Source organism: Lolium rigidum, chromosome 5, assembly GCF_022539505.1.
Source record: "Lolium rigidum isolate FL_2022 chromosome 5, APGP_CSIRO_Lrig_0.1, whole genome shotgun sequence".
Classification (NCBI taxonomy): Eukaryota; Viridiplantae; Streptophyta; class Magnoliopsida; order Poales; family Poaceae; genus Lolium; species Lolium rigidum.
The window spans coordinates 69,019,460-69,046,891 of NC_061512.1; the positions used below are offsets into that span (position 1 = coordinate 69,019,460).

A 27,432-nucleotide genomic window follows, 5' to 3' on the forward strand; every position below is an offset into this window, starting at 1 on the left:
CCGAGTTTCCCCAATCGGAGTGGAGGACACCCAAGGCCAGGAGGCCACAAAAACAACAACCACAACAACAACAATCACTTCAACCGTGCCCCGATGAGAGCCCCCGGCAACCACATCAACAATAACACCGCTCCAAGGACTGGGAGCAATGCTGTCCCATCACCCCTAAGGACAAGTCAATGGTGACTTGTTATGAATGTGGAATTGTGGGTCACTACTCCAATGAGTGCCCCAAGAAGCTTGCCAATACCACCCCCAATACCGATGCACCTGCTCAGCAGCAACGCCGTGTCTCAGCCGGAAGGAAGTTTACCCCAGGCAACCCGAACAACCGCAGCGGCCGCCTCTTCCACATGAATGCCGAAGAAGCCCAGGAAGCACCAGATGTCGTGCTGGGTATGTTTTCTGTTAACTCAGTACCTGCAAGAGTGTTGTTTGATTCTGGAGCATCGTTTGTTACTGAAGATTTTGCATGCACTAGTAAGATTCAACCAATCAGTTTGAAACATGTTATGATAGTTCAAATACCTGGTTCAACTACAAAAGCTAGAAAAATTTGCAAGGATGTGCCCATCAGAATACATGAAATAGATTTTTATGGAAATTTGATTGTTCTGGGAACAAAAGGTTTGGAAGTAGTACTGGGTACGGATTGGATGTCGAAACATCATGGATTGATTGATTGTGCCAAGAAGGCCATCACCATGACTAGTAGCACTGGAGTGTTAGTAGAACACGTGTCTGAAAGGCTGCCCAGAAAGTTCACCTGCAAGCAGAGTTTAGCCAAGCCAACCTTGGATCAGATCAGGGTAGTCTGTAGATACCCCGATGTGTTTCCTGATGATCTACCCGGTATGCCCCCATATCGGGATATCGAGTTTATCATTGAGTTAATCCCTGGAACATGACCCATAGCTCTGAGACCCTATAGTATGAACCCAGCAGAGTTAGTGGAACTGAAGAAGCAACTGGATGACATGCTGTACAAAGGTCTGATTCGACCAAGTGCGTCGCCTTGGAGATCACCAGTTTTGTTCGTGGATAAGAAGGACGGTGCCACTCGTTTATGTACGGATTACCGTAAGTTGAACGATGTCACCATCAAGAACAAATACCCCTGCCAAAGGTAGAAGACCTGTTTGACCAGCTGTCCGGTGCCAGAATATTCTCTAAGATTGATCTTAGGACTGGTTACCATCAACTGAAGATTCGTGCAACGGATATCCCCAAGACTGCCTTTACCACCAGATATGGATTGTATGAGTACAATGTCATGTCATTTGGATTGACCAATGCCCCCGCTTATTTACTGAATCTCATGAATAAAATCTTTATGAACTTTTTGGATAAGTTTATCGTCGTCTTCATCGACGACATCCTAATCTACTCCAAATCAGAAGAAGAACATGAGCAACATTTGGAAATTATCCTGGATACCCTTAGGAAGCATCAGTTGTATGCCAAGTTCAGCAAATGTGAGTTTTGGTTAAAGGAAGTAGGATTCCTGGGACACATCTTGTATGCAGGAGGAATTGTCGTAGATCCCGCGAAGATCAAGACCATTGAGGAATGGAAAGCCCCAACCACTCAGACTGAAGTCCGTGCATTTCTTGAATTAGCGGGATATTACCGCAGGTTTGTTGAAGGATTTTCAAGCATAGCAAGACCAATGACTCAACTGTTGAAGAAGGACAAGAAGTTTGAATGGACTGATAAATGTGAAGAGAGTTCCAGAAACCCAAGAGCAGATTGACCACAACCCCAATGTTGATCATGCCTGATATCACCAAGCCATTTGACGTCTATTGTGACGCCTCCAAGATTGGTCTTGGATGTGTGTTGATGCAAGCAGGCAAGGTGATATCATATCTGTCTAGGCAACTGAAGCAACATGAGCAGAACTATCCAACCCATGACTTGGAGTAAGCAGCAGTAGTCTTAGCCTTGAAAGTATGGCGTCATTACCTCATGGGTAATTGATGGCGACATGGCGTGTAAGCACACGTCCGTTGGGAACCCCAAGAGGAAGGTGTGATGCGTACAGCAGCAAGTTTTCCCTCAGTAAGAAACCAAGGTTATCGAACCAGTAGGAGTCAAGGAACACGTGAAGGTTGTTGGTGGCGGAGTGTAGTGCGGCGCAACACCAGGGATTCCGGCGCCAACGTGGAACCTGCACAACACAATCAAAGTACTTTGCCCCAACGTAACAGCGAGGTTGTCAATCTCACTGGCTTGCTGTAAACAAAGGATTAGATGTATAGTGTGGATGATGATGGTTGTTTGCGAAGAACAGTAAAGAACAAAGTTTGCAGTAGATTGTATTTCAGATGTAAAGAATGGACCGGAGTCCACAGTTCACTAGTGCTGTCTCTCCCATAAGATAAATAGCATGTTGGGTGAACAAATTACAATTGGGAAATTGACAAATAAAGAAGGCATAACAATGCACATACATATATCATGATGAGTACTATGAGATTTAATCGTAGGCATTACGACAAAGTACATAGACCGCTATCCAAAGATGCATCTATGCCTAAAAAGTCCACCTTCGAAGTTATCATCCGAACCCCTTCCAAGTATTAAGTTGCAAACAATAGACAATTGCATTAAGTATGGTGCGTAATGTAATCAACACAAATATTCTTAGACAAAGCATCGATGTTTTATCCCTAGTGGCAACAAAGACATCCACAACCTTAGAACTTTCTCGTCACCGTCCCGCATTCAATGGAGGCATGAACCCACTATCGAGCATAAATACTCCCTCTTGGAGTCACAAGTATCAACTTGGCCGGAGCCTCTACTAGCAACGGAGAGCATGCAAGAACATAAACAACATATATGATAGATTGATAATCAACTTGACATAGTATTCAATATTCATCGGATCCCAACAAACACAACATGTAGCATTACAAATAGATGATCTTGATCATGATAGGCAGCTCACAAGATCTAACATGATAGCACAATGAGGAGAAGCCAACCATCTAGCTACTGCTATGGACCCATAGTCCAGGGGTGAACTACTCACACATCGATCCGGAGGTGATCATGGTGATGAAGAGACCTCCGGGAGATGATTCCCCTCTCCGGCAGGGTGCCGGAGGCGATCTCCCGAATCCGCCGAGATGGGATTGGCGGCGGCGTCTCTGGAAGGTTTTCCGTATCGTGGCTCTCGGTACTGGGGTTTTCGTGACGAAGGCTTTAAGTAGGCGGAAGGGTAGGTTTAGGGGCGACACGAGGGCCCCACACACCAGGGCGGCGCGGCCCCACCCTTGGCCGCGTGGCCCTGGCGTGGCGTCGCCTCGTCGCCCCACTTCGTAATCCTTTCGGTCTTCTGGAAGCTTCGTGGAAAAATAAGACCCTGGGCGTTGATTTCGTTCAATTCTGAGAATATTTCCTTACTAGGATTTCTGAAACCAAAAACAGCAGAAAACAACAACTGGCTCTTCGGCATCTCGTCAATAGGTTAGTGCCGGAAAATGCATAATAATGACATATAATGTGTATAAAACATGTGAGTATCATCATAAAAGTAGCATGGAACATAAGAAATTATTGATACGTTTGAGACATATCAGTAATCGATGCGAGATCTATTCGGATCACAAGAGCTTGAAGTATATTTTCACCCAGAAGGAGCTGAATATGAGGCAGAGAAGATGGATTGAGTTGATCAAGGATTATGACATGGAAATTCACTATCACCCCGGCAAGGCCAATGTGGTAGCGGATGCCTTGAGTAGACAGCCGAGTCAGTTGAACTCCATGATCGCAGAAGAACAGCCTAGTTTGTATCAAGAATTTGAGTAGTTTAGACTAGAGCTAGTTAGTGAAGGATTCCTAGCGGGCATTGAGCTCCAGCCCACCTTGATTAGTCAGATAAAATAAGCTCAGAAAGGAAATGCCAGCATTGATGGAATCAAGAGCCAAATAGCTGCAGGAAAGACACCTGGATTTACCGAAGATGAGAAGAATTTCTTTGGTACAACGGACGCCTATGTGTGCCGGCAGATTCGGAGTTGAAACAAGTCATATTGAAGGAAGCCCATGATACCCTGTATTCCATTCACCCTAGAGGAACCAAGATGTACCAAGATTTGAAGGAACAATTTTGGTGGCATGGAATGAAGAGAGAAATTGGAAGTTACATAGCCAAGTGTGATATCTGTCAACGAGTCAAAGCAGAACATCAGCGACCCGCAGATTACTGCAGCCATTACAGATCCCTGAATGGAAATGGGATTCTGTAGGAATGGACTTCATAACTGGATTGCCCAAGTCAAGTAGAGGAAATGATTCTATTTGGGTAGTGGTCGATAGATTGACCAAGGTAGCCCTTTTCATACCAGTCAAGACTACATACCAAGGCCCTAAGCTAGCAGAGTTATACATCTCCAGAATAGTGAGCCTGCACGGAACACCCAAGTCAATTGTATCAGATAGAAGATCCCAATTCACCTCAAGATTTTGGCAGAAGGTACACGAAGGACTCGGAACCCGTCTGAATTTCAGTACAGCTTATCATCCGCAGACTGATGGACAGACCGAAAGAGTCAACCATATACTTGAAGATATGTTGAGAGCCTGTGTGCTAGAATATGGATCTAAGTGGGAAGAATGTCTGCCTTATGCATAATTCTCATACAACAACAGTTATCAAGCCAGTTTGCAAATGGCCCCCTTTGAAGCCCTGTACGGAAGGAAATGTCGTACCCCTCTGAACTGGTCAGAAGTCGGAGACAGTCAAATCCTTGGACCAGATATTCTCCGAGAAGCTGAAGAGAAGGTTCACAAGATCCGTGAATACCTCAAGACTGCCCAATCAAGACAGAAGAGTTATGATGACAAGAGACACCGAGAAATGACTTTCAATGTCGGAGACTTTGTGTATCTCAAAGTATCACCCCTCAAAGGAATGCAGAGATTCCAACTTAGAGGAAAGCTTGCACCTAGATATGTCGGACCCTTCAAAGTTCTGAGTCGCCGAGGAGAAGTATCATATCAGCTTGAACTGCCGGAGGAAATGTCAGCTGTGCATAATGTGTTTCACATATCATTACTTTGGAAGTGTTTGGAAGTTCCTGAGAAGACTGAGGTGTTCAAAAACATCGATCACAGATCGGTGGATATCAACAAGGACTTGACCTATCGTGAAGTACCCATTCGTATCTTGGAGGAGGCATTCCGAACCACCCGCACCAGAAGTATCAAGTTCCTGAAGGTTCAGTGGAGCAATCATACTGAAGAAGAAGCCACTTGGGAGCGAGAAAAGGATATGAAGACTGAATTCCCAGATCTATTTAGTTCCTAGTTTTCTTTAAGATCTCGGGACGAGATCTTTTGTAAGGGGGAAGGGTTTGTAACATCCCAAAAATTTCAAATCAATAAAGATACAAATTCCCTTGTTCAAATTTTGGAGCTAACAAAACTTAAATTGAATTGCATGTGTTGCGTAGTAGTGATACGTCCAAAACGTATCTACTTTCCCGAACACTTTTGCTATTGTTTTGTCTCTAATTTGTGTATTTTGGATACAACTAACACAGTAACGTTCAGCAGAATTGCCCTGGTGTCTCGTTTTTGTGCAGAAACTCAACTTTCAGGAAAATCCCCGGAATTAATGTCAAAGGGCCTATTTTCCCAGAAGACTCACGGAGCCAGAAGGGCAGGCCAGGGGGAGGCCCACGGCCTCCAGACCATAGGCCGGCGCGGCCGAGGAGGGGGGCGCGCCGCCTTATGATGGCGACGCCTCGTGCAGCCCCAGGTGCCCCCTCTGGACTACTTAAGGTCTTCGACCTAAAAACGCACGGGGGGTTAGACGAAATCGCCAGAAGACATCTAGAACACCGCCGCCATCGCGAAACTCCGTCTCGGGACCAGAAGCTCCGTTCTGGCACTCCGCCGGGACGGGGAATTGGAGGAGATCATCGCCATCATCACCACCGACGCCTCTCCATCGACCAGCCATGTTTCCCCCATCCATGTGTGAGTAATTCCCCCGCTGTAGGCTAAAGGGGATGGTAGGGATTGGATGAGATTGGTCATGTAATAGCATAAGGTTGTTAGGGCATAGTGCCTAGTGTCCGTAATTGGTACTTTTATGATATTGTTGCAACTTGTTATGCTTAATGCTTGTCACTAGGGACCGAGTGCCATGATCTCAGATCTGAACATTGTATCAATTCATGATGATATTCATTGCTTTATGATCTTACCTGCAAGTTGTATACACGTATTGTTGTCCGGAACCCGAGGCCCCAAAGTGACAGAAATTGGGACAACCGAAGGGGAAGGCGGTGATATGAGGATCACATATTGTTCACGGAGTGTTAATGCTTTGCTCCGGTGCTCTATTAAAAGGAGTACCTTAATTTCCAGTAGATTCCCTAGAGGCCTGGCTGCCACCGGCTGGTAGGACAAAAGATGTTGTGCAAGTTTCTCATTGCGAGCACGTACAACTAAATATGGAACACATGCCTATGTATTGATTAGTACTTGGATACCGTTTTATTACTATCTGCAAATGCCCTACCTTGATTGTTACATGAGTTCCTCTCATCCATGCAACGCCCATTCATCCATCCCTGTGCCTACAATATTTTAGTCCTGCTGTTTACTATAATCACTACTGCTGTCTTTGTTACACTGGCCGTCGATATTTCACTATCGCTATCGCTATAAAACTGTTATTACTGATAAACTCTTGCGAGCAAGTCTGTTTCCAGGTGCAGCTGAATTGATAACTCCGCTGTTAAGGCTTACAAATATTCTTTGGCTCCCCTTGTGTCGAATCAATAAATTGGGTTTTACTTCCCTCGAAGACTGTTGCGATCCCCTATACTTGTGGGTCATCAAGTAGTAATGCATGTTTGTGTGACATTGCCATGAGGTGTGTTTGAAGTGCTTGCTAATATTGCTAAACCCTAGCTAACCATGATCTTTGGGATCAAAGGGAAGCAAAGAAAAAGGAAAAGTAAAATAAAACAACACCACATATGGGCCTATGGCCATTTTTGCAAATCTTTAACCTAGGCCATATATACTTGTGCTAATGGTTGGGAAACATAACTAAACTCAAAAGAATACCTTTTGAATCAAAGAAACCCAAATCAATTCAAAAGAAAATGCAAAACCTTGCAACATGTGATAATGGTCAAAACTGGTTTTTATATCAGGGTACCCACTTTGAGTCCCTGTATTAAGAGATTCTTAAACCAAACTCTCCCAACTCTTTGCACCTCATCCAAGACCTCATCAAGTTGAACACTTTTGCTGTTGACCACTTTGACTAATTCCTTTTCTATTGCTTAATATAAGAAGGCAAAGTGACAACTTTAAAACAGGAACTAGATCACACCCATTTTGGTTTTTCACAAACCTGCTTCATTTTGCACACCACCACCACCAACATGTGCCAATGAATATTTGAATCAACTTCACCAAAAAGTTTGGCAAAATTCAAAAGTGAAGCTCTTGCGGCCATTGTGTCGAACACATGGCAGGCACTAATCTGCCAACCCCCTACATGCTTATATCCAACGGATTTTTGCCTCAACCCTCAAGCCTATGTCACCAGCAACTCCCTCTTGCACCCAGTAGACGTTGCCAAGCACCAGAGACTTTGGGCATGCATGAGATCATCTTGTACCACGCCATGCCGTGGTGATCATGACACCTCCATGCCATTTCCCCTCTCCTCTCACATTTGCCATGCACCACCATGTCCTGGACCTCCCTCTCACTCCCTTGAACACGTTGGACACATCCATCGACCGAGGAGACGCCAGCATCAGCCAGACCAGGACGCGCCCGTGACGTCCAGTGCGCGCCAGGACGCGACGTGTGCACGCCCGGAGCGCGCCAGAGCGTCGACTCTCCCCATCATCCTCGTCCTCCCCTTGACCCCTCCTCTCGCACACGCACGCAATAGTGACCCAGCAACCTCCCAGACATGCTCGCCTGCGCCGGAGAGGACGATCGCCGTCGTCACCGTCGAAGACTTCCGCCACGGTACTGAGCGTTCACGTCACCCTCCCGCTCGCGTCAGCGCACCATTTTCTGTGCCATCACGCGCGCCGTGCTCGCCCTGACGTCGCCAACACTGCTGCATCGTCGCTCAGCTCACCCCGCCACTGTATCGCCGTCGCCATGCTCGACCTAACCCGCGCGCCTCGGACCTCGACGCCGCTATAAAAGGAGGCCTCCCTCGCCTCAATTCTCCACGCCACTCTCATTCTCTCATCTCAGAACCACTCCTCGAGCTCTCCCTCTTCCCAGTTTGCACCGTAGCTAGCCAATTTCATCACCGGAGTCTGCGGAGCCGCCGCGGAAGGAGAAGATGATTGCCGCCGCCCCAGGAGCTGCCGCTTGTACCAGGAGGACCGCCGTCATCGACAACCTCGCCGTGCATCGTCGCCGATCATCGCCGAAGCGCCGGTGAGCCTCCCACCCCCTGGTGCTCGCCACCAGTGAGCTCGTGCTTGTCGTCGACGACGACGCTCGCCAGCCGCTCGATCTATTTCTAATCCATCATCTCAGATTGATCCATACCGCTTCGGCGTTTACAAGTCACTGACGAGTGGGACCCTTCATCAGACGGCCCGTGCGTGCGAGACACGTTACTGCGCCGGTCTGTTAGGCTTTTTCTCTCACGAGCCCATTTGCGTTTCCCGCGCAAGCCCAGTAATTCAAAATTGGTTTAAATCTTTTAGTTCAATTTCCATACTGGTGTCAAGTTCAAAATTAAAAATAGGAAGATATACTGAGCCAAATTTTATGAACTTGATATTGTTTGAAAGCTTGTGAAAATCTCTAACCAACTACACTGGTTTCAACCCTAGATCTATTGTAGAAATTGTGTAGTAAAAAGAACAAGTCAGTACCTTTTTCAAATTCAAACAATTATTAAAAATCAACCATAAATGATTCTGAGTTGATTCCAACTCTCATAATTCACATTTCACATACTCTTCATGAATATGTAAAAACATAGCATAGTTGTTTACATGATCATGGGCTAGAGCAAAATAATGGGTATGTGGCCATTTCTAGTCCATTTAAATTACCCAAAATTATTTACTAAATAGTACGAGAGGTTTACTCTCATTTAAATCATGGTCTCAAGTACATAAATATGAGAAAATAGCTTTGGTATAAAGAACCTCATATTTAATTACTTGGTGATATTAAATTGTTCCATAATAGTGCTTAAATTGCATGAGGTGTAATACCTCATTTAAATCATTTTTCGCAAATGATAAGTGTGAAGTGTTGACCTTGGTCAACATAATCCCACACTTATTAATTGAGGAGATTAAATCTTAATAAGATTCAATGAGAGGAAATTATTTCTTCTTACAAGTGTTCTTAAAAGAAAAACAAAGCTAACCACCTTGTGATTAATGTTGTGATGATAGGATAGCTTGTGTGATCCATTTGAGTGTTAAGTCTAGCACTTAAGCATTGTGTGGTGACTGTATGCCTCGTATCCGTTTATAGACGCTAGTACCAAGGACTACCAGGAGGAGGAGCTCTTCTACCAAGAAGAAGAAAGCTTTGATCACTGTAGCAATCAAGGCAAGCTATACTCTTGCAAGTTACCCAAGTGCAAGCTCAACTTTAGCAAGGCACTAATACCATATTACTTTGGGTTTTACATTCCAAGTCCCAGTTTTTATCTTACAAAGCTTTTACTTTGATTATCAAGGTTTACTTTATATTTAACTTGAGTCTACATATGGAGTAATACAAGAACATCAAAGTTAGCCTAGAGAGCTACCGGCTAGTTAGCACCCCTCCTGACTAGTTGCTAGTGCTAAAACTAAAATTGACTACTATAGATGGGAACTTGTGAATCTTTTGACTTTGAAAACCTTGGAATGGTAAGTCATTCTATTGAAAGATATTGAAGGTGAAGGTGACTTGAATGACTTGGTGATTTTGATAAAAACTGATGATTGGGTTTGATGGCGTGTAACTCACACGTTCGTTGGGAACCCCAAGAGGAAGGTATGATGCGCACAGCAGCAAGTTTTCCCTCAGAAAGAAACCAAGGTTTATCGAACCAGGAGGAGCCAAGAAGCACGTTGAAGGTTGATGGCGGCGGGATGTAGTGCGGCGCAACACCGTAGATTCCGGCGCCAACGTGGAACCTGCACAACACAACCAAAGTACTTTGCCCCAACGAAACGAAGTGAGGTTGTCAATCTCACCGGCTTGCTGTAACAAAGGATTAACCGTATTGTGTGGAAGATGATTGTTTGCGTGAAAACAAGTAAAGAACAAGTATTGCAGCAGATTTGTATTTCAAGTATAAAAGAATGGACCGGGGTCCACGAGTTCACTAGAGGTGTCTCTCCCATAAGATAAAAGCATGTTGGGTGAACAAATTACAGTCGGGCAATTGACAAATAGAGAGGGCATAACAATGCACATACATGTCATGATAAATATAGTGAGATTTAATTGGGCATTACGACAAAGTACATAGACCGCTATCCAAGCATGCATCTATGCCTAAAAAGTCCACCTTCAGAGTTATCATCCGAACCCCTTCCGGCATTAAGTTGCAAAACAACGGACAATTGCATTAAGTATGGTGCGTAATGTAATCAATAACTACATCCTTAGACATAGCATCAATGTTTTATCCCTAGTGGCAACAGTACATCCATAACCTTAGAGGTTTCTGTCACTCCTCCCGATTCACGGAGACATGAACCCACTATCGAGCATAAATACTCCCTCTTGGAGTTAAGAGCGAAAACTTGGCCGCAGCCTCTACTAATAACGGAGAGCATGCAAGATCATAAACAACACATAGGTAATAACTTGATAATTAACATAACATAGTATTCTCTATCCATCGGATCCCGACAAACACAACATATAGTATTACAGATAGATGATCTTGATCATGTTAGGCAGCTCACAAGATCCAACAATGAAGCACAATGAGGAGAAGACAACCATCTAGCTACTGCTATGGACCCATAGTCCAGGGGTGAACTACTCACTCATCACTCCGGAGGCGACCATGGCGGTGAAGAGTCCTCCGGGAGATGAATCCCCTCTCCGGCAGGGTGCCGGAGGAGATCTCCAGAATCCCCCTAGATGGGATTGGCGGCGGCGGCGTCTCAATAAGGTTTTTCCGTATCGTGGCTCTCGGTACTGGGGGTTTCGCGACGGAGGCTTTAAGTAGGCGGAAGGGCAACGCGGGGGGCCACACGAGGGCCCCACACGCCAGGCTGGCGCGGCCAAGACCTAGGCTCCGCCGCCCTAGTGTGGCGGCGCCTCGTGGCCCCACTTCGACTCTCCTTCGGTCTTCTGGAAGCTTCGTGGCAAAATAGGACCCTGGGCGTTGATTTCGTCCAATTCCGAGAATATTTCGTTACTAGGATTTCGAAACCAAAAACAGCGTAAAACAAAGAATCGGCTCTTCGGCATCTTGTTAATAGGTTAGTTCCAGAAAATGCACGAATATGACATAAAGTGTGCATAAAACATGTAGATATCATCAATAATGTGGCATGGAACATAAGAAATTATCGATACGTCGGAGACGTATCAGGGTTCGAATGCGATACCATTCCAATTTTTGAGTACCCCCACAATACCTGATTATGGGTAAGGCTTTAGCTGGAAATTTATGTGTCTTAGTATGGGTTCCCTCTGAACAAGCGTCATAGAGGTTATGCCGAGGCTGCCTCCGTTGAAAGTGAAATGACGTGATAAAGAGTTGAATGTCCTACCCAAGCCCTGTGCAGTTCCCAGGATAGCAGATTGTTGTCACTGGGAGACCAAACTCATGGGCGAGGTGCCCATACTAGGATGTGTAAGTGAAAGGTTAATGGTTGATGATCCGCATACTAAGTTATGATTATTCAGAGCTATCCCTGACGGATGTAATCAAATGTTGTGGCACAAGTGTGCAACCTCTGCAGAGTGTAAACCTATTCGAATAGCCGTGTCCGCGGTTATGGACGGTTAGATGGCCATATTGTTCCGTTGTCAGATGATTTCTAAAAATGAATGGTGTATTGAAAGGTGAATTTGACTTGATCACAACGGAGTTGTGGGAATGACACTAATGTTCCCACTTGAGTTAAGTTAGGCAAATGAAGAGTCTTTGTTTACTAAATGTTTATAAAACTGGCTTTATGCAAATGAACCTAGAGCTTAGAACCCTCTCACTAAAACTGTTAGTACATACACTAGTATTAGTTTGCGAGTACTTTAAAGTACTCACGGCTGTGTCCCTGGCTATTCAAATGGCCAGACTATGAAGAAGAGCAGCAGTATCAGGATGACAGACAGCAGGACGTCTATGACAACTAGGATCATCTCCCGACGTCAAGCGTTGCCTGTGGAATAGATGGACTCTACTACGTACTCCTGCTATGTGTTATGTATTTGATCCTTAGATCAAGTGTTGTAATGAGACTGGATCATGTGATCCTTTTGATGTAAGACTATTATGGTGTTGTAATGAATGATGTGCTGTGATATGAACTTATTATGTCTCGCAAAAACAATCTTCCTGGGATTGCGATGTATGGCATAATAGGCATCTGGACTTAAAAATCCGGGTGTTGACATTCTGATTAATTCGATTCTTACAAGTCTTCTTATGTTTATGCTCTCCTTCTTGGAAATCCCAATTGGGGTGAGGAAGAGGTTAGACTTTTATAGATTAAATTTTTTCTGGCAATCTGATGAGCGCAAGAAGGAATATAGACTATCTAAATGGAATATTTTGTGTAGACCAAAGGACCAGGGTGGGTTGGGTATTGAGGTATTGAAATTAAAGAACAAATGTCTTCTGACCAAATGGCTGTTTAAACTTCTTTCAGAGGAGGGTATGTGGCAACAACTCTTATGTAACAAGTACCTTAACAATAAATCACTAGCACAAGTCGAGGTCAAACTGATGAATTCACCTTTCTGGAAGGGTCTCATGCATGTTAAAGAGGACTTTTCAAGAGGGGATGGAACATCTGTTAGGTTCTGGGAGGATGTGTGGCTGGGGGATACTCCTTTATCTCATCAATATCTATCCGACACTTTATAATATTGTTCAACATAAGAATGTGTTAATTTCGACTATGCTTGCTATTGAACCTATCAATATTTCTTTTAGAAGAGGTTTAAATGATAATAATTGGGTGCAATGGTTACATCTATGCCAAAGATTAATTACAATTAACTTAACAGCTGAACCAAATAAGTTTATTTGAAAGCTTACTAATTCGGATATTTTTTCAGTCAAGTCTATGTACCTTGATTGGATGAATGGGCATACTATTTATCTTCGTAAGTATCTATGCAAGTTAAAGATCCCTTTGAAAATTAAAATTTTTATGTGGTTCCTTAGCAATAAGGTGCTTTTAACTAAGGATAGTTTAGCTAAACGGAAGTGGAAGGGATATCAAAAGTGTTGTTTTTGTGATTCCACGAAAACCGTTAATCATTTATTTATTCATTGCCCTTTTGCGAAGATAATATGGCGTATGATGTACCTTACTTATAATATTCCGCCACCAACTAATATTACTAATATGTTTGGTAGATGGTTGAATGGTGTGAGAAAAGATGACAAACAGAAGATTAGAATTGGTGTTTCGGCCATATGTTGGACTATGTGGAGGACTAGAAATGATATTATCTTTAACAAACAAAGTGAGACTAATTTTTTGCAGGTTAACCGGCGAGCTACTCATTCAATCTAGCAATGGGTTTTCCTTCTCCCGGTGAAGCAGCAGGAGGATATGGTTATTGGATGCAACCGGATGTTAGTGGTTGCTCAGGACTTCTTTTTCCAGGCTACTGGGTGGTGGCATCTTAATAGAATAGCAAATGCATAGCTTTTCTGTTAGCCGTATTTTTAGTTGGTTGATTCATGTATCGACCTTAGCGTTTCCGTGATTGTAATAAGTGATGATGGATCTTTTGTGACTTGATACTTTGATTTTAATAAAGCAAACCGTGTGCATCTATTAATGTAGAAGCTGGGGCTATGCTCCTCTATCGAAAAAAAATCTAGACTTAGAAATTCCTTACAGCCTTACACGGGTTTGCTTGGTTGCTACGTAAAGTAGCAAAGAGAGTAGGTTGGTGCTTACCACGCATATACCTAATCTTGACATATTTATTCACAGTGAGAATAGCAGGTTGCTGCTAACACTCGTAAGATAAGAAGAATGGAATTGATAATGCCCAACGCTAGTCACGTTGCGGATGTGAGCGCAGATCTCTGTCTTTGCAGTCCTGCAGAGCTCCATCACAGCTAGGTCGCGATCAGCTAACTGCCGGAGAGAGCCGACATGAGCGGAGAACCGATGGCCGGCAGCACTTACGTGCTTCCTCCAGATGCGAGGGCAGCAGTGAAAATTAATTCTTATGCTCTTTGATTTTACCCAGATGACCAAACACATGAATTCCCCTTTTCGATTAAGATTAGAGATTTATCAAATTGACTCCCATCTACATCTAATCCCCGTTGCTATTACCGTGACGCGATTCCTCCATGTCTTTTCTTGTCTAACATCCTACACGATGTTCCCAAGGAAGAAGCAAGTTGTTTTGACCCTACAATCATGGGCCATCGTCCCTTGTGCCGGTTTGGTCTCAGACCTCTCCCTCGTCTGAAACTGGTGGTGGAGACGAAGGTCTCCAGGCGTCTCCAGGAAGAAAGGTTTCAAGTTGCATCGAGATTCGGACGAAACAGCTGTCAGCTTCTATGATGGGTCTACCATGATGAGAAAATAGACCCGGTCTCATAGGATTTTTTTCCGTTATATGCGGAAAAAAATCCTATGAGACCGGGTCTATTTTCTCATCAGGATAGACCCACCTAAGCCAACGACACGTGTGCGCACTAATCTTGGAGTAACCGGTACCTTCTTCCTCGCAGCGCCTAAATTAAATCAATCTTATCGTGGTTCGAGTTAGCAGCCGCCGGCCCGCATGCTCTGAAGTGACCCATCACGAAAGATGTGAGCGCAGATCTCTGTCTTTGCAGTCCTGCAGAGCTCCATCACAGCTAGGTCGCGATCAGCTAACTGCCGGAGAGAGCCGACATGAGCGGAGAACCGATGGCCGGCAGCACTTACGTGCTTCCTCCAGATGCGAGGGCAGCAGTGAAAATTAATTCTTATGCTCTTTGATTTTACCCAGATGACCAAACACATGAATTCCCCTTTTCGATTAAGATTAGAGATTTATCAAATTGACTCCCATCTACATCTAATCCCCGTTGCTATTACCGTGACGCGATTCCTCCATGTCTTTTCTTGTCTAACATCCTACACGATGTTCCCAAGGAAGAAGCAAGTTGTTTTGACCCTACAATCATGGGCCATCGTCCCTTGTGCCGGTTTGGTCTCAGACCTCTCCCTCGTCCGAAACCGGTGGTGGAGACGAAGGTCTCCGAGCGTCTCCGGGAAGAAAGGTTTCAAGTTGCATCGAGATTCGGACGAAACAGCTGTCAGCTTCTATGATGGGTCTACCATGATGAGAAAATAGACCCGGTCTCATAGGATTTTTTTCCGTTATATGCGGAAAAAAATCCTATGAGACCGGGTCTATTTTCTCATCAGGATAGACCCACCTAAGCCAACGACACGTGTGCGCACTAATCTTGGAGTAACCGGTACCTTCTTCCTCGCAGCGCCTAAATTAAATCAATCTTATCGTGGTTCGAGTTAGCAGCCGCCGGCCCGCATGCTCTGAAGTGACCCATCACGAAAGATGTGAGCGCAGATCTCTGTCTTTGCAGTCCCGCGAGCTCCATCACAGCTAGGTCGCGATCAGCTAACTCGCCGGAGAGAGCCGACATGAGCGGAGAACCGATGGCCGGCAGCACTTACGTGCTTCCTCCGGATGCGAGGGCAGCAGTGAAAATTAATTCTTATGCTCTTTGATTTTACCCGGATGACCAAACACATGAATTCCCCTTTCGATTAAGATTAGAGATTTATCAAATTGACTCCCATCTACATCTAATCCCCGTTGCTATTACCGTGACGCGATTCCTCCATGTCTTTTCTTGTCTAACATCCTACACGATGTTCCCAAGGAAGAAGCAAGTTGTTTTGACCCTACAATCATGGGCCATCGTCCCTTGTGCCGGTTTGGTCTCGGACCTCTCCCTCGTCTGAAGCTGGTGGTGGAGACGAAGGTCTCCGAGCGTCTCCAGGAAGAAAGGTTTCAAGTTGCATCGAGATTCGGACGAAACAGCTGTCGACTTCTATGATGGGTCTACCATGATGAGAAAATAGACCCGGTCTCATAGGATTTTTTTCCGTTATATGCGGAAAAAAATCCTATGAGACCGGGTCTATTTTCTCATCGAGATAGACCCACCTAAGCCAACGACACGTGTGCGCACTAATCTTGGAGTAACCGGTACCTTCTTCCTCGCAGCGCCTAAATTAAATCAATCTTATCGTGGTTCGAGTTAGCGGCCGCCGGCCCGCATGCTCGAAGTGACCCATCACGAAAGATGTGAGCGCAGATCTCTCGTCTTTGCAGTCCCGCAGAGCTCCATCACAGCTAGGTCGCGATCAGCTAACTGCCGGAGAGAGCCGACATGAGCGGAGAACCGATGGCCGGCAGCACTTACGTGCTTCCTCCGGATGCGAGGGCAGCAGTGAAAATTAATTCTTATGCTCTTTGATTTTACCCAGCATGACCAAACACATGAATTCCCCTTTTCGATTAAGATTAGAGATTTATCAAATTGACTCCCATCTACATCTAATCCCCGTTGCTATTACCGTGACGCGATTCCTCCATGTCTTTTCTTGTCTAACATCCTACACGATGTTCCCAAGGAAGAAGCAAGTTGTTTTGACCCTACAATCATGGGCCATCGTCCCTTGTGCCGGTTTGGTCTCGGACCTCTCCCTCGTCTGAAACCGGTGGTGGAGACGAAGGTCTCCGAGCGTCTCCGGGAAGAAAGGTTTCAAGTTGCATCGAGATTCGGACGAAACAGCTGTCGGCTTCTATGATGGGTCTACCATGATGAGAAAATAGACCTCGGTCTCATAGGATTTTTTTCCGTTATATGCGGAAAAAAATCCTATGAGACCGGGTCTATTTTCTCATCGAGATAGACCCACCTAAGCCAACGACACGTGTGCGCACTAATCTTGGAGTAACCGGTACCTTCTTCCTCGCAGCGCCTAAATTAAATCAATCTTATCGTGGTTCGAGTTAGCAGCCGCCGGCCCGCATGCTCGAAGTGACCCATCACGAAAGATGTGAGCGCGGATCTCTGTCTTTGCAGTCCTGCGAGCTCCATCACAGCTAGGTCGCGATCAGCTAAGCTGCCGGAGAGAGCCGACATGAGCGGAGAACCGATGGCCGGCAGCACTTACGTGCTTCCTCCGGATGCGAGGGCAGCGGTGAAAATTAATTCTTATGCTCTTTGATTTTACCCAGATGACCAAACACATGAATTCCCCTTTTCGATTAAGATTAGAGATTTATCAAATTGACTCCCATCTACATCTAATCCCCGTTGCTATTACCGTGACGCGATTCCTCCATGTCTTTTCTTGTCTAACATCCTACACGATGTTCCCAAGGAAGAAGCAAGTTGTTTTGACCCTACAATCATGGGCCATCGTCCCTTGTGCCGGTTTGGTCTCGGACCTCTCCCTCGTCCGAAACTGGTGGTGGAGACGAAGGTCTCCGAGCGTCTCCGGGAAGAAAGGTTTCAAGTTGCATCGAGATTCGGACGAAACAGCTGTCGGCTTCTATGATGGGTCTACCATGATGAGAAAATAGACCCGGTCTCATAGGATTTTTTTCCGTTATATGCGGAAAAAATCCTATGAGACCGGGTCTATTTTCTCATCGGATAGACCCACCTAAGCCAACGACACGTGTGCGCACTAATCTTGGAGTAACCGGTACCTTCTTCCTCGCAGCGCCTAAATTAAATCAATCTTATCGTGGTTCGAGTTAGCGGCCGCCGGCCCGCATGCTACGAAGTGACCCATCACGAAAGATGTGAGCGCGAGATCTCTGTCTTTGCGGTCCCGCGAGCTCCATCACAGCTAGGTCGCGATCAGCTAACTGCCGGAGAGAGCCGACATGAGCGGAGAACCGATGGCCGGCAGCACTTACGTGCTTCCTCCGGATGCGAGGGCAGCAGTGAAAATTAATTCTTATGCTCTTTGATTTTACCCGGATGACCAAACACATGAATTCCCCTTTTCGATTAAGATTAGAGATTTATCAAATTGACTCCCATCTACATCTAATCCCCGTTGCTATTACCGTGACGCGATTCCTCCATGTCTTTTCTTGTCTAACATCCTACACGATGTTCCCAAGGAAGAAGCAAGTTGTTTTGACCCTACAATCATGGGCCATCGTCCCTTGTGCCGGTTTGGTCTCGGACCTCTCCCTCGTCTGAAACCGGTGGTGGAGACGAAGGTCTCCGAGCGTCTCCGGGAAGAAAGGTTTCAAGTTGCATCGAGATTCGGACGAAACAGTTGTCGGCTTCTATGATGGGTCTACCATGATGAGAAAATAGACCCGGTCTCATAGGATTTTTTTCCGTTATATGCGGAAAAAATCCTATGAGACCGGGTCTATTTTCTCATCGAGATAGACCCACCTAAGCCAACGACACGTGTGCGCACTAATCTTGGAGTAACCGGTACCTTCTTCCTCGCAGCGCCTAAATTAAATCAATCTTATCGTGGTTCGAGTTAGCAGCCGCCGGCCCGCATGCTCGAAGTGACCCATCACGAAAGATGTGAGCGCAGATCTCTGTCTTTGCAGTCCTGCGAGCTCCATCACAGCCTAGGTCGCGATCAGCTAACTGCCGGAGAGAGCCGACATGAGCGGAGAACCGATGGCCGGCAGCACTTACGTGCTTCCTCCGGATGCGAGGGCAGCAGTGAAAATTAATTCTTATGCTCTTTGATTTTACCCAGATGACCAAACACATGAATTCCCCTTTTCGATTAAGATTAGAGATTTATCAAATTGACTCCCATCTACATCTAATCCCCGTTGCTATTACCGTGACGCGATTCCTCCATGTCTTTTCTTGTCTAACATCCTACACGATGTTCCCAAGGAAGAAGCAAGTTGTTTTGACCCTACAATCATGGGCCATCGTCCCTTGTGCCGGTTTGGTCTCAGACCTCTCCCTCGTCTGAAACTGGTGGTGGAGACGAAGGTCTCCAGGCGTCTCCAGGAAGAAAGGTTTCAAGTTGCATCGAGATTCGGACGAAACAGCTGTCATCTTCTATGATGGGTCTACCATGATGAGAAAATAGACCCGGTCTCATAGGATTTTTTTCCGTTATATGCGGAAAAAAATCCTATGAGACCGGGTCTATTTTCTCATCAGGATAGACCCACCTAAGCCAACGACACGTGTGCGCACTAATCTTGGAGTAACCGGTACCTTCTTCCTCGCAGCGCCTAAATTAAATCAATCTTATCGTGGTTCGAGTTAGCAGCCGCCGGCCCGCATGCTCTGAAGTGACCCATCACGAAAGATGTGAGCGCAGATCTCCGTCTTTGCAGTCCTGCGAGCTCCATCACAGCTAGGTCGCGATCAGCTAACTGCCGGAGAGAGCCGACATGAGCGGAGAACCGATGGCCGGCAGCACTTACGTGCTTCCTCCGGATGCGAGGGCAGCAGTGAAAATTAATTCTTATGCTCTTTGATTTTACCCAGATGACCAAACACATGAATTCCCTTTTCGATTAAGATTAGAGATTTATCAAATTGACTCCCATCTACATCTAATCCCCGTTGCTATTACCGTGACGCGATTCCTCCATGTCTTTTCTTGTCTAACATCCTACACGATGTTCCCAAGGAAGAAGCAAGTTGTTTTGACCCTACAATCATGGGCCATCGTCCCTTGTGCCGGTTTGGTCTCGGACCTCTCCCTCGTCCGAGACCGGTGGTGGAGACGAAGGTCTCCGAGCGTCTCCGGGAAGAAAGGTTTCAAGTTGCATCGAGATTCGGACGAAACAGTTGTCGACTTCTATGATGGGTCTACCATGATGAGAAAATAGACCCGGTCTCATAGGATTTTTTTCCGTTATATGCGGAAAAAAATCCTATGAGACCGGGTCTATTTTCTCATCAGGATAGACCCACCTAAGCCAACGACACGTGTGCGCACTAATCTTGGAGTAACCGGTACCTTCTTCCTCGCAGCGCCTAAATTAAATCAATCTTATCGTGGTTCGAGTTAGCAGCCGCCGGCCCGCATGCTCTGAAGTGACCCATCACGAAAGATGTGAGCGCAGATCTCTGTCTTTGCAGTCCTGCGAGCTCCATCACAGCTAGGTCGCGATCAGCTAACTGCCGGAGAGAGCCGACATGAGCGGAGAACCGATGGCCGGCAGCACTTACGTGCTTCCTCCGGATGCGAGGGCAGCGGTGAAAATTAATTCTTATGCTCTTTGATTTTACCCGGATGACCAAACACATGAATTCCCCTTTTCGATTAAGATTAGAGATTTATCAAATTGACTCCCATCTACATCTAATCCCCGTTGCTATTACCGTGACGCGATTCCTCCATGTCTTTTCTTGTCTAACATCCTACACGATGTTCCCAAGGAAGAAGCAAGTTGTTTTGACCCTACAATCATGGGCCATCGTCCCTTGTGCCGGTTTGGTCTCGGACCTCTCCCTCGTCCGAAATCGGTGGTGGAGACGAAGGTCTCCGAGCGTCTCCGGGAAGAAAGGTTTCAAGTTGCATCGAGATTCGGACGAAACAGCTGTCAGCTTCTATGATGGGTCTACCATGATGAGAAAATAGACCCGGTCTCATAGGATTTTTTTCCGTTATATGCCTCCACCAATGCACACTCTCTCTTTCTTCGCCCATCCACTATAAAAGAAGGGCCTCACACGGTCACACCACAACACTAACAGATCACACAAGACACAACCACAGATCCACATACACTTCACCGTTCTAAACGACACTAGCTAGCTTTCTGAATAGCTGCTTTCACGAAACCATCAAGAAGATGGAGAGGGTAACAAGGCTGACGGCGGAGGAGGCGGTAGTGATCTTCGCGGCGAGCAACGGCTGCCCAACGAACCAGGCGGTGACGACCCTCTTCTCTAGCCTCGGCGTGTGCGCGGCGGTGCACGAGCTGGACAAGGACCCCTGTGGCCGCGAACTGGAGCACGAGCTCGCCTGCGCAAGCAGGCACTGGTAGAAAAACAGGCTTCCGGGAAGCCCCATAAGTCGCGAAGGTAAAGGAACCGCGACTAATGGGGTCTTTAGTCGCGGTTCGTGTGGCGAACCGCGACCAAAGGCCTGGGCCCAGGGCGCACGGTGGCCAGCTTGGTGCACGTGGGGGCTTTAGTCGCGGTTGGCCAGACCAACCGCGACTAAAGGTGCCCGAAGGCCTTTAGTCGCGGTTGGCCAGGCCAACCGGGACTAAAGCCCCTCCCCTATATATACCCATCCAGCCATTTGGAGCCAACACTTAGCCATTTGGAGCCATTCTCTTTACAAACTTCACAAGTGAGTGTTAGGTTTGCTTTTGGTTCCTCTTATGCACATAAGGTGTTTGATGAAATGCCCCAAGAGCATGAAACAAACATGATATGAAGTGTTGGAGCCACACTTGAGGTTTCTCATTTATTTTTTCCTCCTCGATCGCGGTTAGCAACTTGAACCTTTGATGTGTCGTCATTGATACAATATGCATGTGTGTGTAGTTCATTGTTTAATTTATATTGTTTGTAGCTAGTTAGTTTAACAAATGCATGATGGTTAATTATATATTTTATATTATAATAATGCAGATGAATCGGCAATGGATGTACGGTAACCGACTCTCCGGCGAGTTCAGTACGGGTTTGAAAGATTTCCTCGTAGTGGCTAATGCGAACAAGCAGGGGGTTTTGTTATCTGTCCATGTGTTAAGCTGTAAGAATCGGAAGGGTTTCTCTTCCTCAAGAGATGTTCACATGCACCCGCTTCGGCACGGTTTCATGCCAAGCTATAATTGTTGGACCAAGCATGGAGAAAGAGGGGTTATAATGGAAGAAGATGAAGAAGGGGATGATTTCATCGATGAAAGCTATCTTTCTCATTTCGGTGATACTTTCATGGAGGATGTCTGAAGGTGATGGGGAAGGTGAAGGGGAAGGTGAAGAAGAGGATCCCGTTGATGATCTTGGTCGGACCATTGCTGATGCACGGAGACGCTGCGAAACTGAAAAGGAGAGGGAGAATTTGGATCGCATGTTAGAGGATCACGGGAAGGCGCTGTACCCGGATGCGATGATGGTCCGAAAAAGCTGGGCTGCACACTCGGATTTGCTGAAATGGAAGGCACAGGCAGGTGTAGCTGACTCGGCATTTGAAAACTTGCTGAAAATGTTGAAGAATATGTTTCCAAAGAATAACGAGTTGCCCGCCAGTACGTACGAAGCAAAGAAGGTTGTCCGCCCTCTAGGTTTAGAGGTTCCGAAGATACATGCATGCATCAACGATCGCATCCTCTACCGCGGTGAATACGAGAATTTGAATGAATGCCCGGTATGCACTCGCATTGCGTTATAAGATCAGAGGCGATGACCCTGGTGACGATGTTGAGGGCCAGAAACCCAGGAAGAGGGTTTCCGCCAAGGTGATGTGGTATGCTCCTATAATACCACGGTTGAAACGTCTGTTCAGGAACAAAGAGCATGCCAAGTTGTTGCGATGGCACAAAGAGGACCGTAAGTCGGACGGGGAGTTGAGACACCCCGCAGATGGAACGCAATGGAGAAAGATCGACAGAGAGTTCAAAGATTTTGCAGCTGACGCAAGGAACATAAGATTTGGTCTAAGTACGGATGGCATGAATCCTTTTGGCGAGCAGAGCTCCAGCCCATAGCACCTGGCCCGTGACTCTATGCATCTACAACCTTCCTCCTTGGTTGTGCATGAAGCGGAAGTTCATTATGATGCCAGTGCTCATCCAAGGTCCGAAGCAACCCGGCAACGACATCGATGTGTACCTAAGGCCATTAGTTGATGAGCTTTTACAGCCGTGGGGCAGACCTGGTGTCCGTGTGTGGGATGAGCACAAAGAAGAGGAATTTGACCTACGAGCGTTGCTTTTCGTAACCATCAACGATTGGCTCGCTCTTAGTAACCTTTCGGGACTCGTCAAATAAGGGATACAATGCATGCACGCACTCGCTTACATGAGACCGAAAGTGTACATTTGCCAAATTGTAAGAAGAACGTGTACCTTGGGCATCGTCGATTTCTTCCGAAAGGTCATCCGAGTAAGAAAGAAAGGCAAGCATTACAAACGGCAAGGCAGATCACCGGCCGAAGCCCGCGGAACACACTCGGTGCCGAGGTATTTGATATGGTCAAGGATTTGAAAGTCATCTTTGGAAAGGGTCCTCGCGGACAATCGGTTCCGAAGGGAGCCGACGGGCACGCAGCCATGTGGAAGAAGAAATCTATATTCGGGAGCTAGAATATTGGAAAGTCCTAGAAGTCCGCTCCGCAATCGACGTGATGCACGTTACGAAGAATATTTGCGTGAACCTCCTAAGCTTCTTGGGCGTGTATGGGAAGTCAAATGATACAAAGTAAGCACGGCAGGACCAAAGCAAAGTTTGAAAGACCCCGATGACCTGCATCCGGAACGGTTTCAAGGTCGTGCCGGCTACGCTCGACCAAAGAAGAGAAGGTCATCTTTTTTGAATGCCCGAGCGAGTATGAAGGTCCCGTCCGGATTCTCATCCAATATAAAGGGAATAATAAACATGGCGGAGAAAAAGTTCCAAAACCTGAAGTCTCACGACCGCCACGTGATTATGACGCAATTGCTTCCGATTGCTTTGAGGGGGCCCCTGCCGGAAAATGTTCGAGTAGCCATTGTGAAGCTATGTGCATTCCTCAATGCAATCTCTCAGAAGGTAATCAATCCAGAAGTTCTACCACGGTTACAGAACGATGTGATCCAATGTCTTGTTAGTTTCGAGTTGGTGTTCCCGCCATCCTTCTTCAATATTATGACGCACCTCCTGGTTCACCTAGTCGATGAGATTTCCATTCTCGGTCCTGTATTTCTACACAATATGTTCCCCTTCGAGAGGTTCATGGGAATATTAAAGAAATATGTTCGTAACCGTGCTAGGCCGAAGGAAGCATTGCCAAGGGCTATGGAAATGAGGAGGTAATTGAGTTTTGTGTTGACTTTGTTCCCGACCTTAAGCCGATTGGTCTTCCTCGATCGCGGCACGAGGGGAGACTAAGTGGAAAAGGCACGATCGGAAGGAAATCAACGATATGTATGGACGGCCATTCTCCGACCGAAGCACACCACACGGTTCTGACCAATTCCAGCTTGGTGGCTCCGTACTTTGAGAAACACAAGAATATTTTACGCTCGGACAACCCCGGGAAGCTCGAATCCTGGATTAGGAAGGCCCACATGGAGACTTTCGGCAGTTGGTTGAGAAAACATTTAATGAGTGACGAACATGTTGTAGATCAGCTGTACATGTTGGCCAAGACACCATCTTCGACTATAACGACTTTCCAAGGGTACGAGATAAATGGGAATACATTTTACACGATCGCCCAAGATAAAAAGAGCACCAACCAAAACAGTGGTGTCCGCTTTGATGCAAGCAACCGAGAACGGGCAAAAGGTCACATATTATGGTTACATAGAGGAGATATGGGAACTTGACTATGGACCCTCCTTTAGGGTCCCTTTGTTCCGGTGCAAATGGTTCAAGCTAACAGGAGGTGGGGTAAAGGTGGACCAGCAATACGGAATGACAATGGTGGATTTCAACAAACTTGGTTACCTTGACGAACCATTCGTCCTAGCGAAAGATGTCGCTCGGGTTTTCTATGTGAAGGACATGAGTAGCAAACCGAGGAAACGGAAAGATAAGAAAACGATCAGTACATCATGCGATGATCCAAAGCGCCACATTGTTCTTTCAGTGGAAAAGAAACATCGTGGGAGTGGAGGACAAGACAGACATGTCAGAAGATTATAATATGTTTGCTGAAATTCCTCCCTTCAAAGTGAACACCGACCCAAGCATTAAGTTAAATGATGAGGATGCTCCATGGATACGGCACAATCGTAAGCAAGCAGGGACACAAGGAAAGAAATGATGTGTAATAATTTATTGTACCAAACTTTGTTGAATGGATCATGTGAATTATATTACCCGTGATGTGTTTGGTGTCCATTTTCGAATGATTCAATTGACTCGAGATAGCACCGATGATACATGAAATTTGGAGTGATTCGGTCATACTCCCGCATACAGGAAATTTGGAGTGACTAAGTCATACTCCCGCAAACAGGAAATTTGGAGTGACTAAGTCATACTCCCGCATACATTAATTTTGGAGTGATTTAGTCATACTCCTGCCTAGGCGTATAATATGCATACTCGTAGTCTTCATAGCCGCCGCCGTTGTACCTGGTAGTCGTCGCCTTCTAAGTTGCCGGCGTCGTCGTCGCCGCTCGTCGTCGGCTCGTCGTCGGGCGGTGCTCGTGGCTCGAACCGAGAGTAGCGCAGGCGGGGGATATCGCCGGCCGTGATGTAGTCCATGACGCTCGCAGAGTCCGACCGTACCACCATAGCCGACGGCCGGCCTCGTGGAAGTTTCCAGGAGGCAGACCGTCCTCCTCATACTCGGCGAGCGCCCTCTCACGCCGATTGATGAAGAAGGCGTCCCAAGTATGCTGGTTATCGGGATGCCAGCTGGGATTCATCCGCTGCTCCGGCGTGAGGTCGAGGTAGTAGTGGTTCGTGATGGCCGCCCGGCGCGCAGTACCCTGAGGGACGGGAGGGACCGGCACGCCGCCGGCGCTTAGGCTCCAGCCGGCAGGGACGCGGTAGCCCGGTGGGCAAGGGTAGTTCGAGACGCAAAGCTCCTCCACCCGCCGGTAGGTTAGAGTGGGTGCGGTGGAAGCCATGAGAGAGTGATGAGAGATTGTAGAGATGTGATAATGCTGGCCAAGCCGGGCTACCTATATGTAGTGACAAATGGCGGGAAAAATGGGAGCGGGAAGACAGGAGGCGGGAAGAAAGAGGCGGGAAGAAAGTGGCGGGAAGAAAGTGGCGGGAAGAAAGAGGCGGGAAGAAACTGGCGGGAAGAAAGTGGCGGGAAGAAAGAGGCGGGAAGAAAGTGGCGGGAAGAAAGTGGCGGGAAGTATTTTTCTGATTTTTTTGATATATTATTTGTATTTTTAAGAATTTGAATTGAATAAGTTTTATTTTTTTGATTTTTTTGATATATTATTTGTATTTTTAAGAATTTGAATTGAATTAGTTTTATTTTCCTGAATTTTTTCATATATTATTTGTATTTTTAACATTTAGAAATGAATTAGTTTTAATTTTCTGATTTTTTATATATTATTTGTATTTTTAACATTTAGAAATGAATTATTTTTATTTTCCTGAATTTTTTGATATATTATTTGTATTTTTAACATTTATAAATGAATTAGTTTTATTTTTCTGAATTTTTTGATATATTATATGTATTTTTCAGATTTTGAAATGAAAACTAATTTGAAAAATAGCCTTTGGTCGCGGTTGGGGTCACCAACCGCGACTAAAGGGTTTTTTCCGCGGGAAACGAAAACCCGGCGAAAATACCCTTTGGTCGCGGTTGGGGTCACCAACCGCGACCAAAGGTCGCCCACCATAAATTCCGCGCCCGAACCGCCGCTGCCCCCATCTCGTCTTCTCCGATCGTCTCCGCGCCCGAAACTTCTCGATCTGCGCCGTTAGGCTGCCCGCCGCCCTCGCCGACTGCGCTGCCGCTGCCGCCGCCACACGCCGCCGTCGACCGCCTCAGCTCGTACGTCGCCGTCGTCCGCCGCCGCGCGCCTCTCCCCCTTCTCACTTCGATCCCGCGCGCTGCCATCCGCACCGCGCGCTAGGCTGCCGCCGCCGCTGCTCTCGGGCGCCGCTCTCGTACCGTACCGCGTTGCGGCCGCCGCCGCCACAAGCGTTGCGCCGCTCGCCGCCTGCCGGCGCCGCTGCCGCTGCCGGCGCCCGCTGCCCGCCGCCACACGCCGCTGCCGAGCGCGCGCTTGGCAGAGAGAACAGAGAGGGAGAGAGAAAGGCCAGGGGCGCCGCCTAGCCCACTTTTTTTTTTTTACTTTGTAACTAAGTTGTTTTAATTAAAAACTAGTAAAAATGCCAACTTTATTGTATTGCAACTACAACTGTTTTCCTATTCAAAAATAATTTTATTTGTGAAATAAACTTAATTAGTGGACATATAAATATCCAAATAAATTATGTGAAGAACTAAAAAATTGAACTTCACAAAAATTTTGTCTTAAATTTTTTGACTTAACTAGCTAAAATTTGACTTATTAACCACGCGCGCGTATACGGAGGGCCGGCAGCGCTCTTCC

The 27,432-nt window shown here is 46.4% G+C and overlaps 1 protein-coding gene across 1 annotated transcript in view; it reads left to right on the forward strand.

The window, feature by feature from the left end:
* Positions 1 to 21,030: 21,030 nt before the first annotated feature.
* The window catches only part of LOC124656076 (glutaredoxin-C15-like), a 6,781-nt gene continuing 379 nt past the window's right edge, over positions 21,031 to 27,432 (forward strand). The window contains exon 1 of the mRNA XM_047194882.1: positions 21,031 to 21,221. Coding sequence (XP_047050838.1) covers positions 21,031 to 21,221 — 191 coding nt within the window. The remainder of the gene's footprint in view (positions 21,222 to 27,432) is intronic.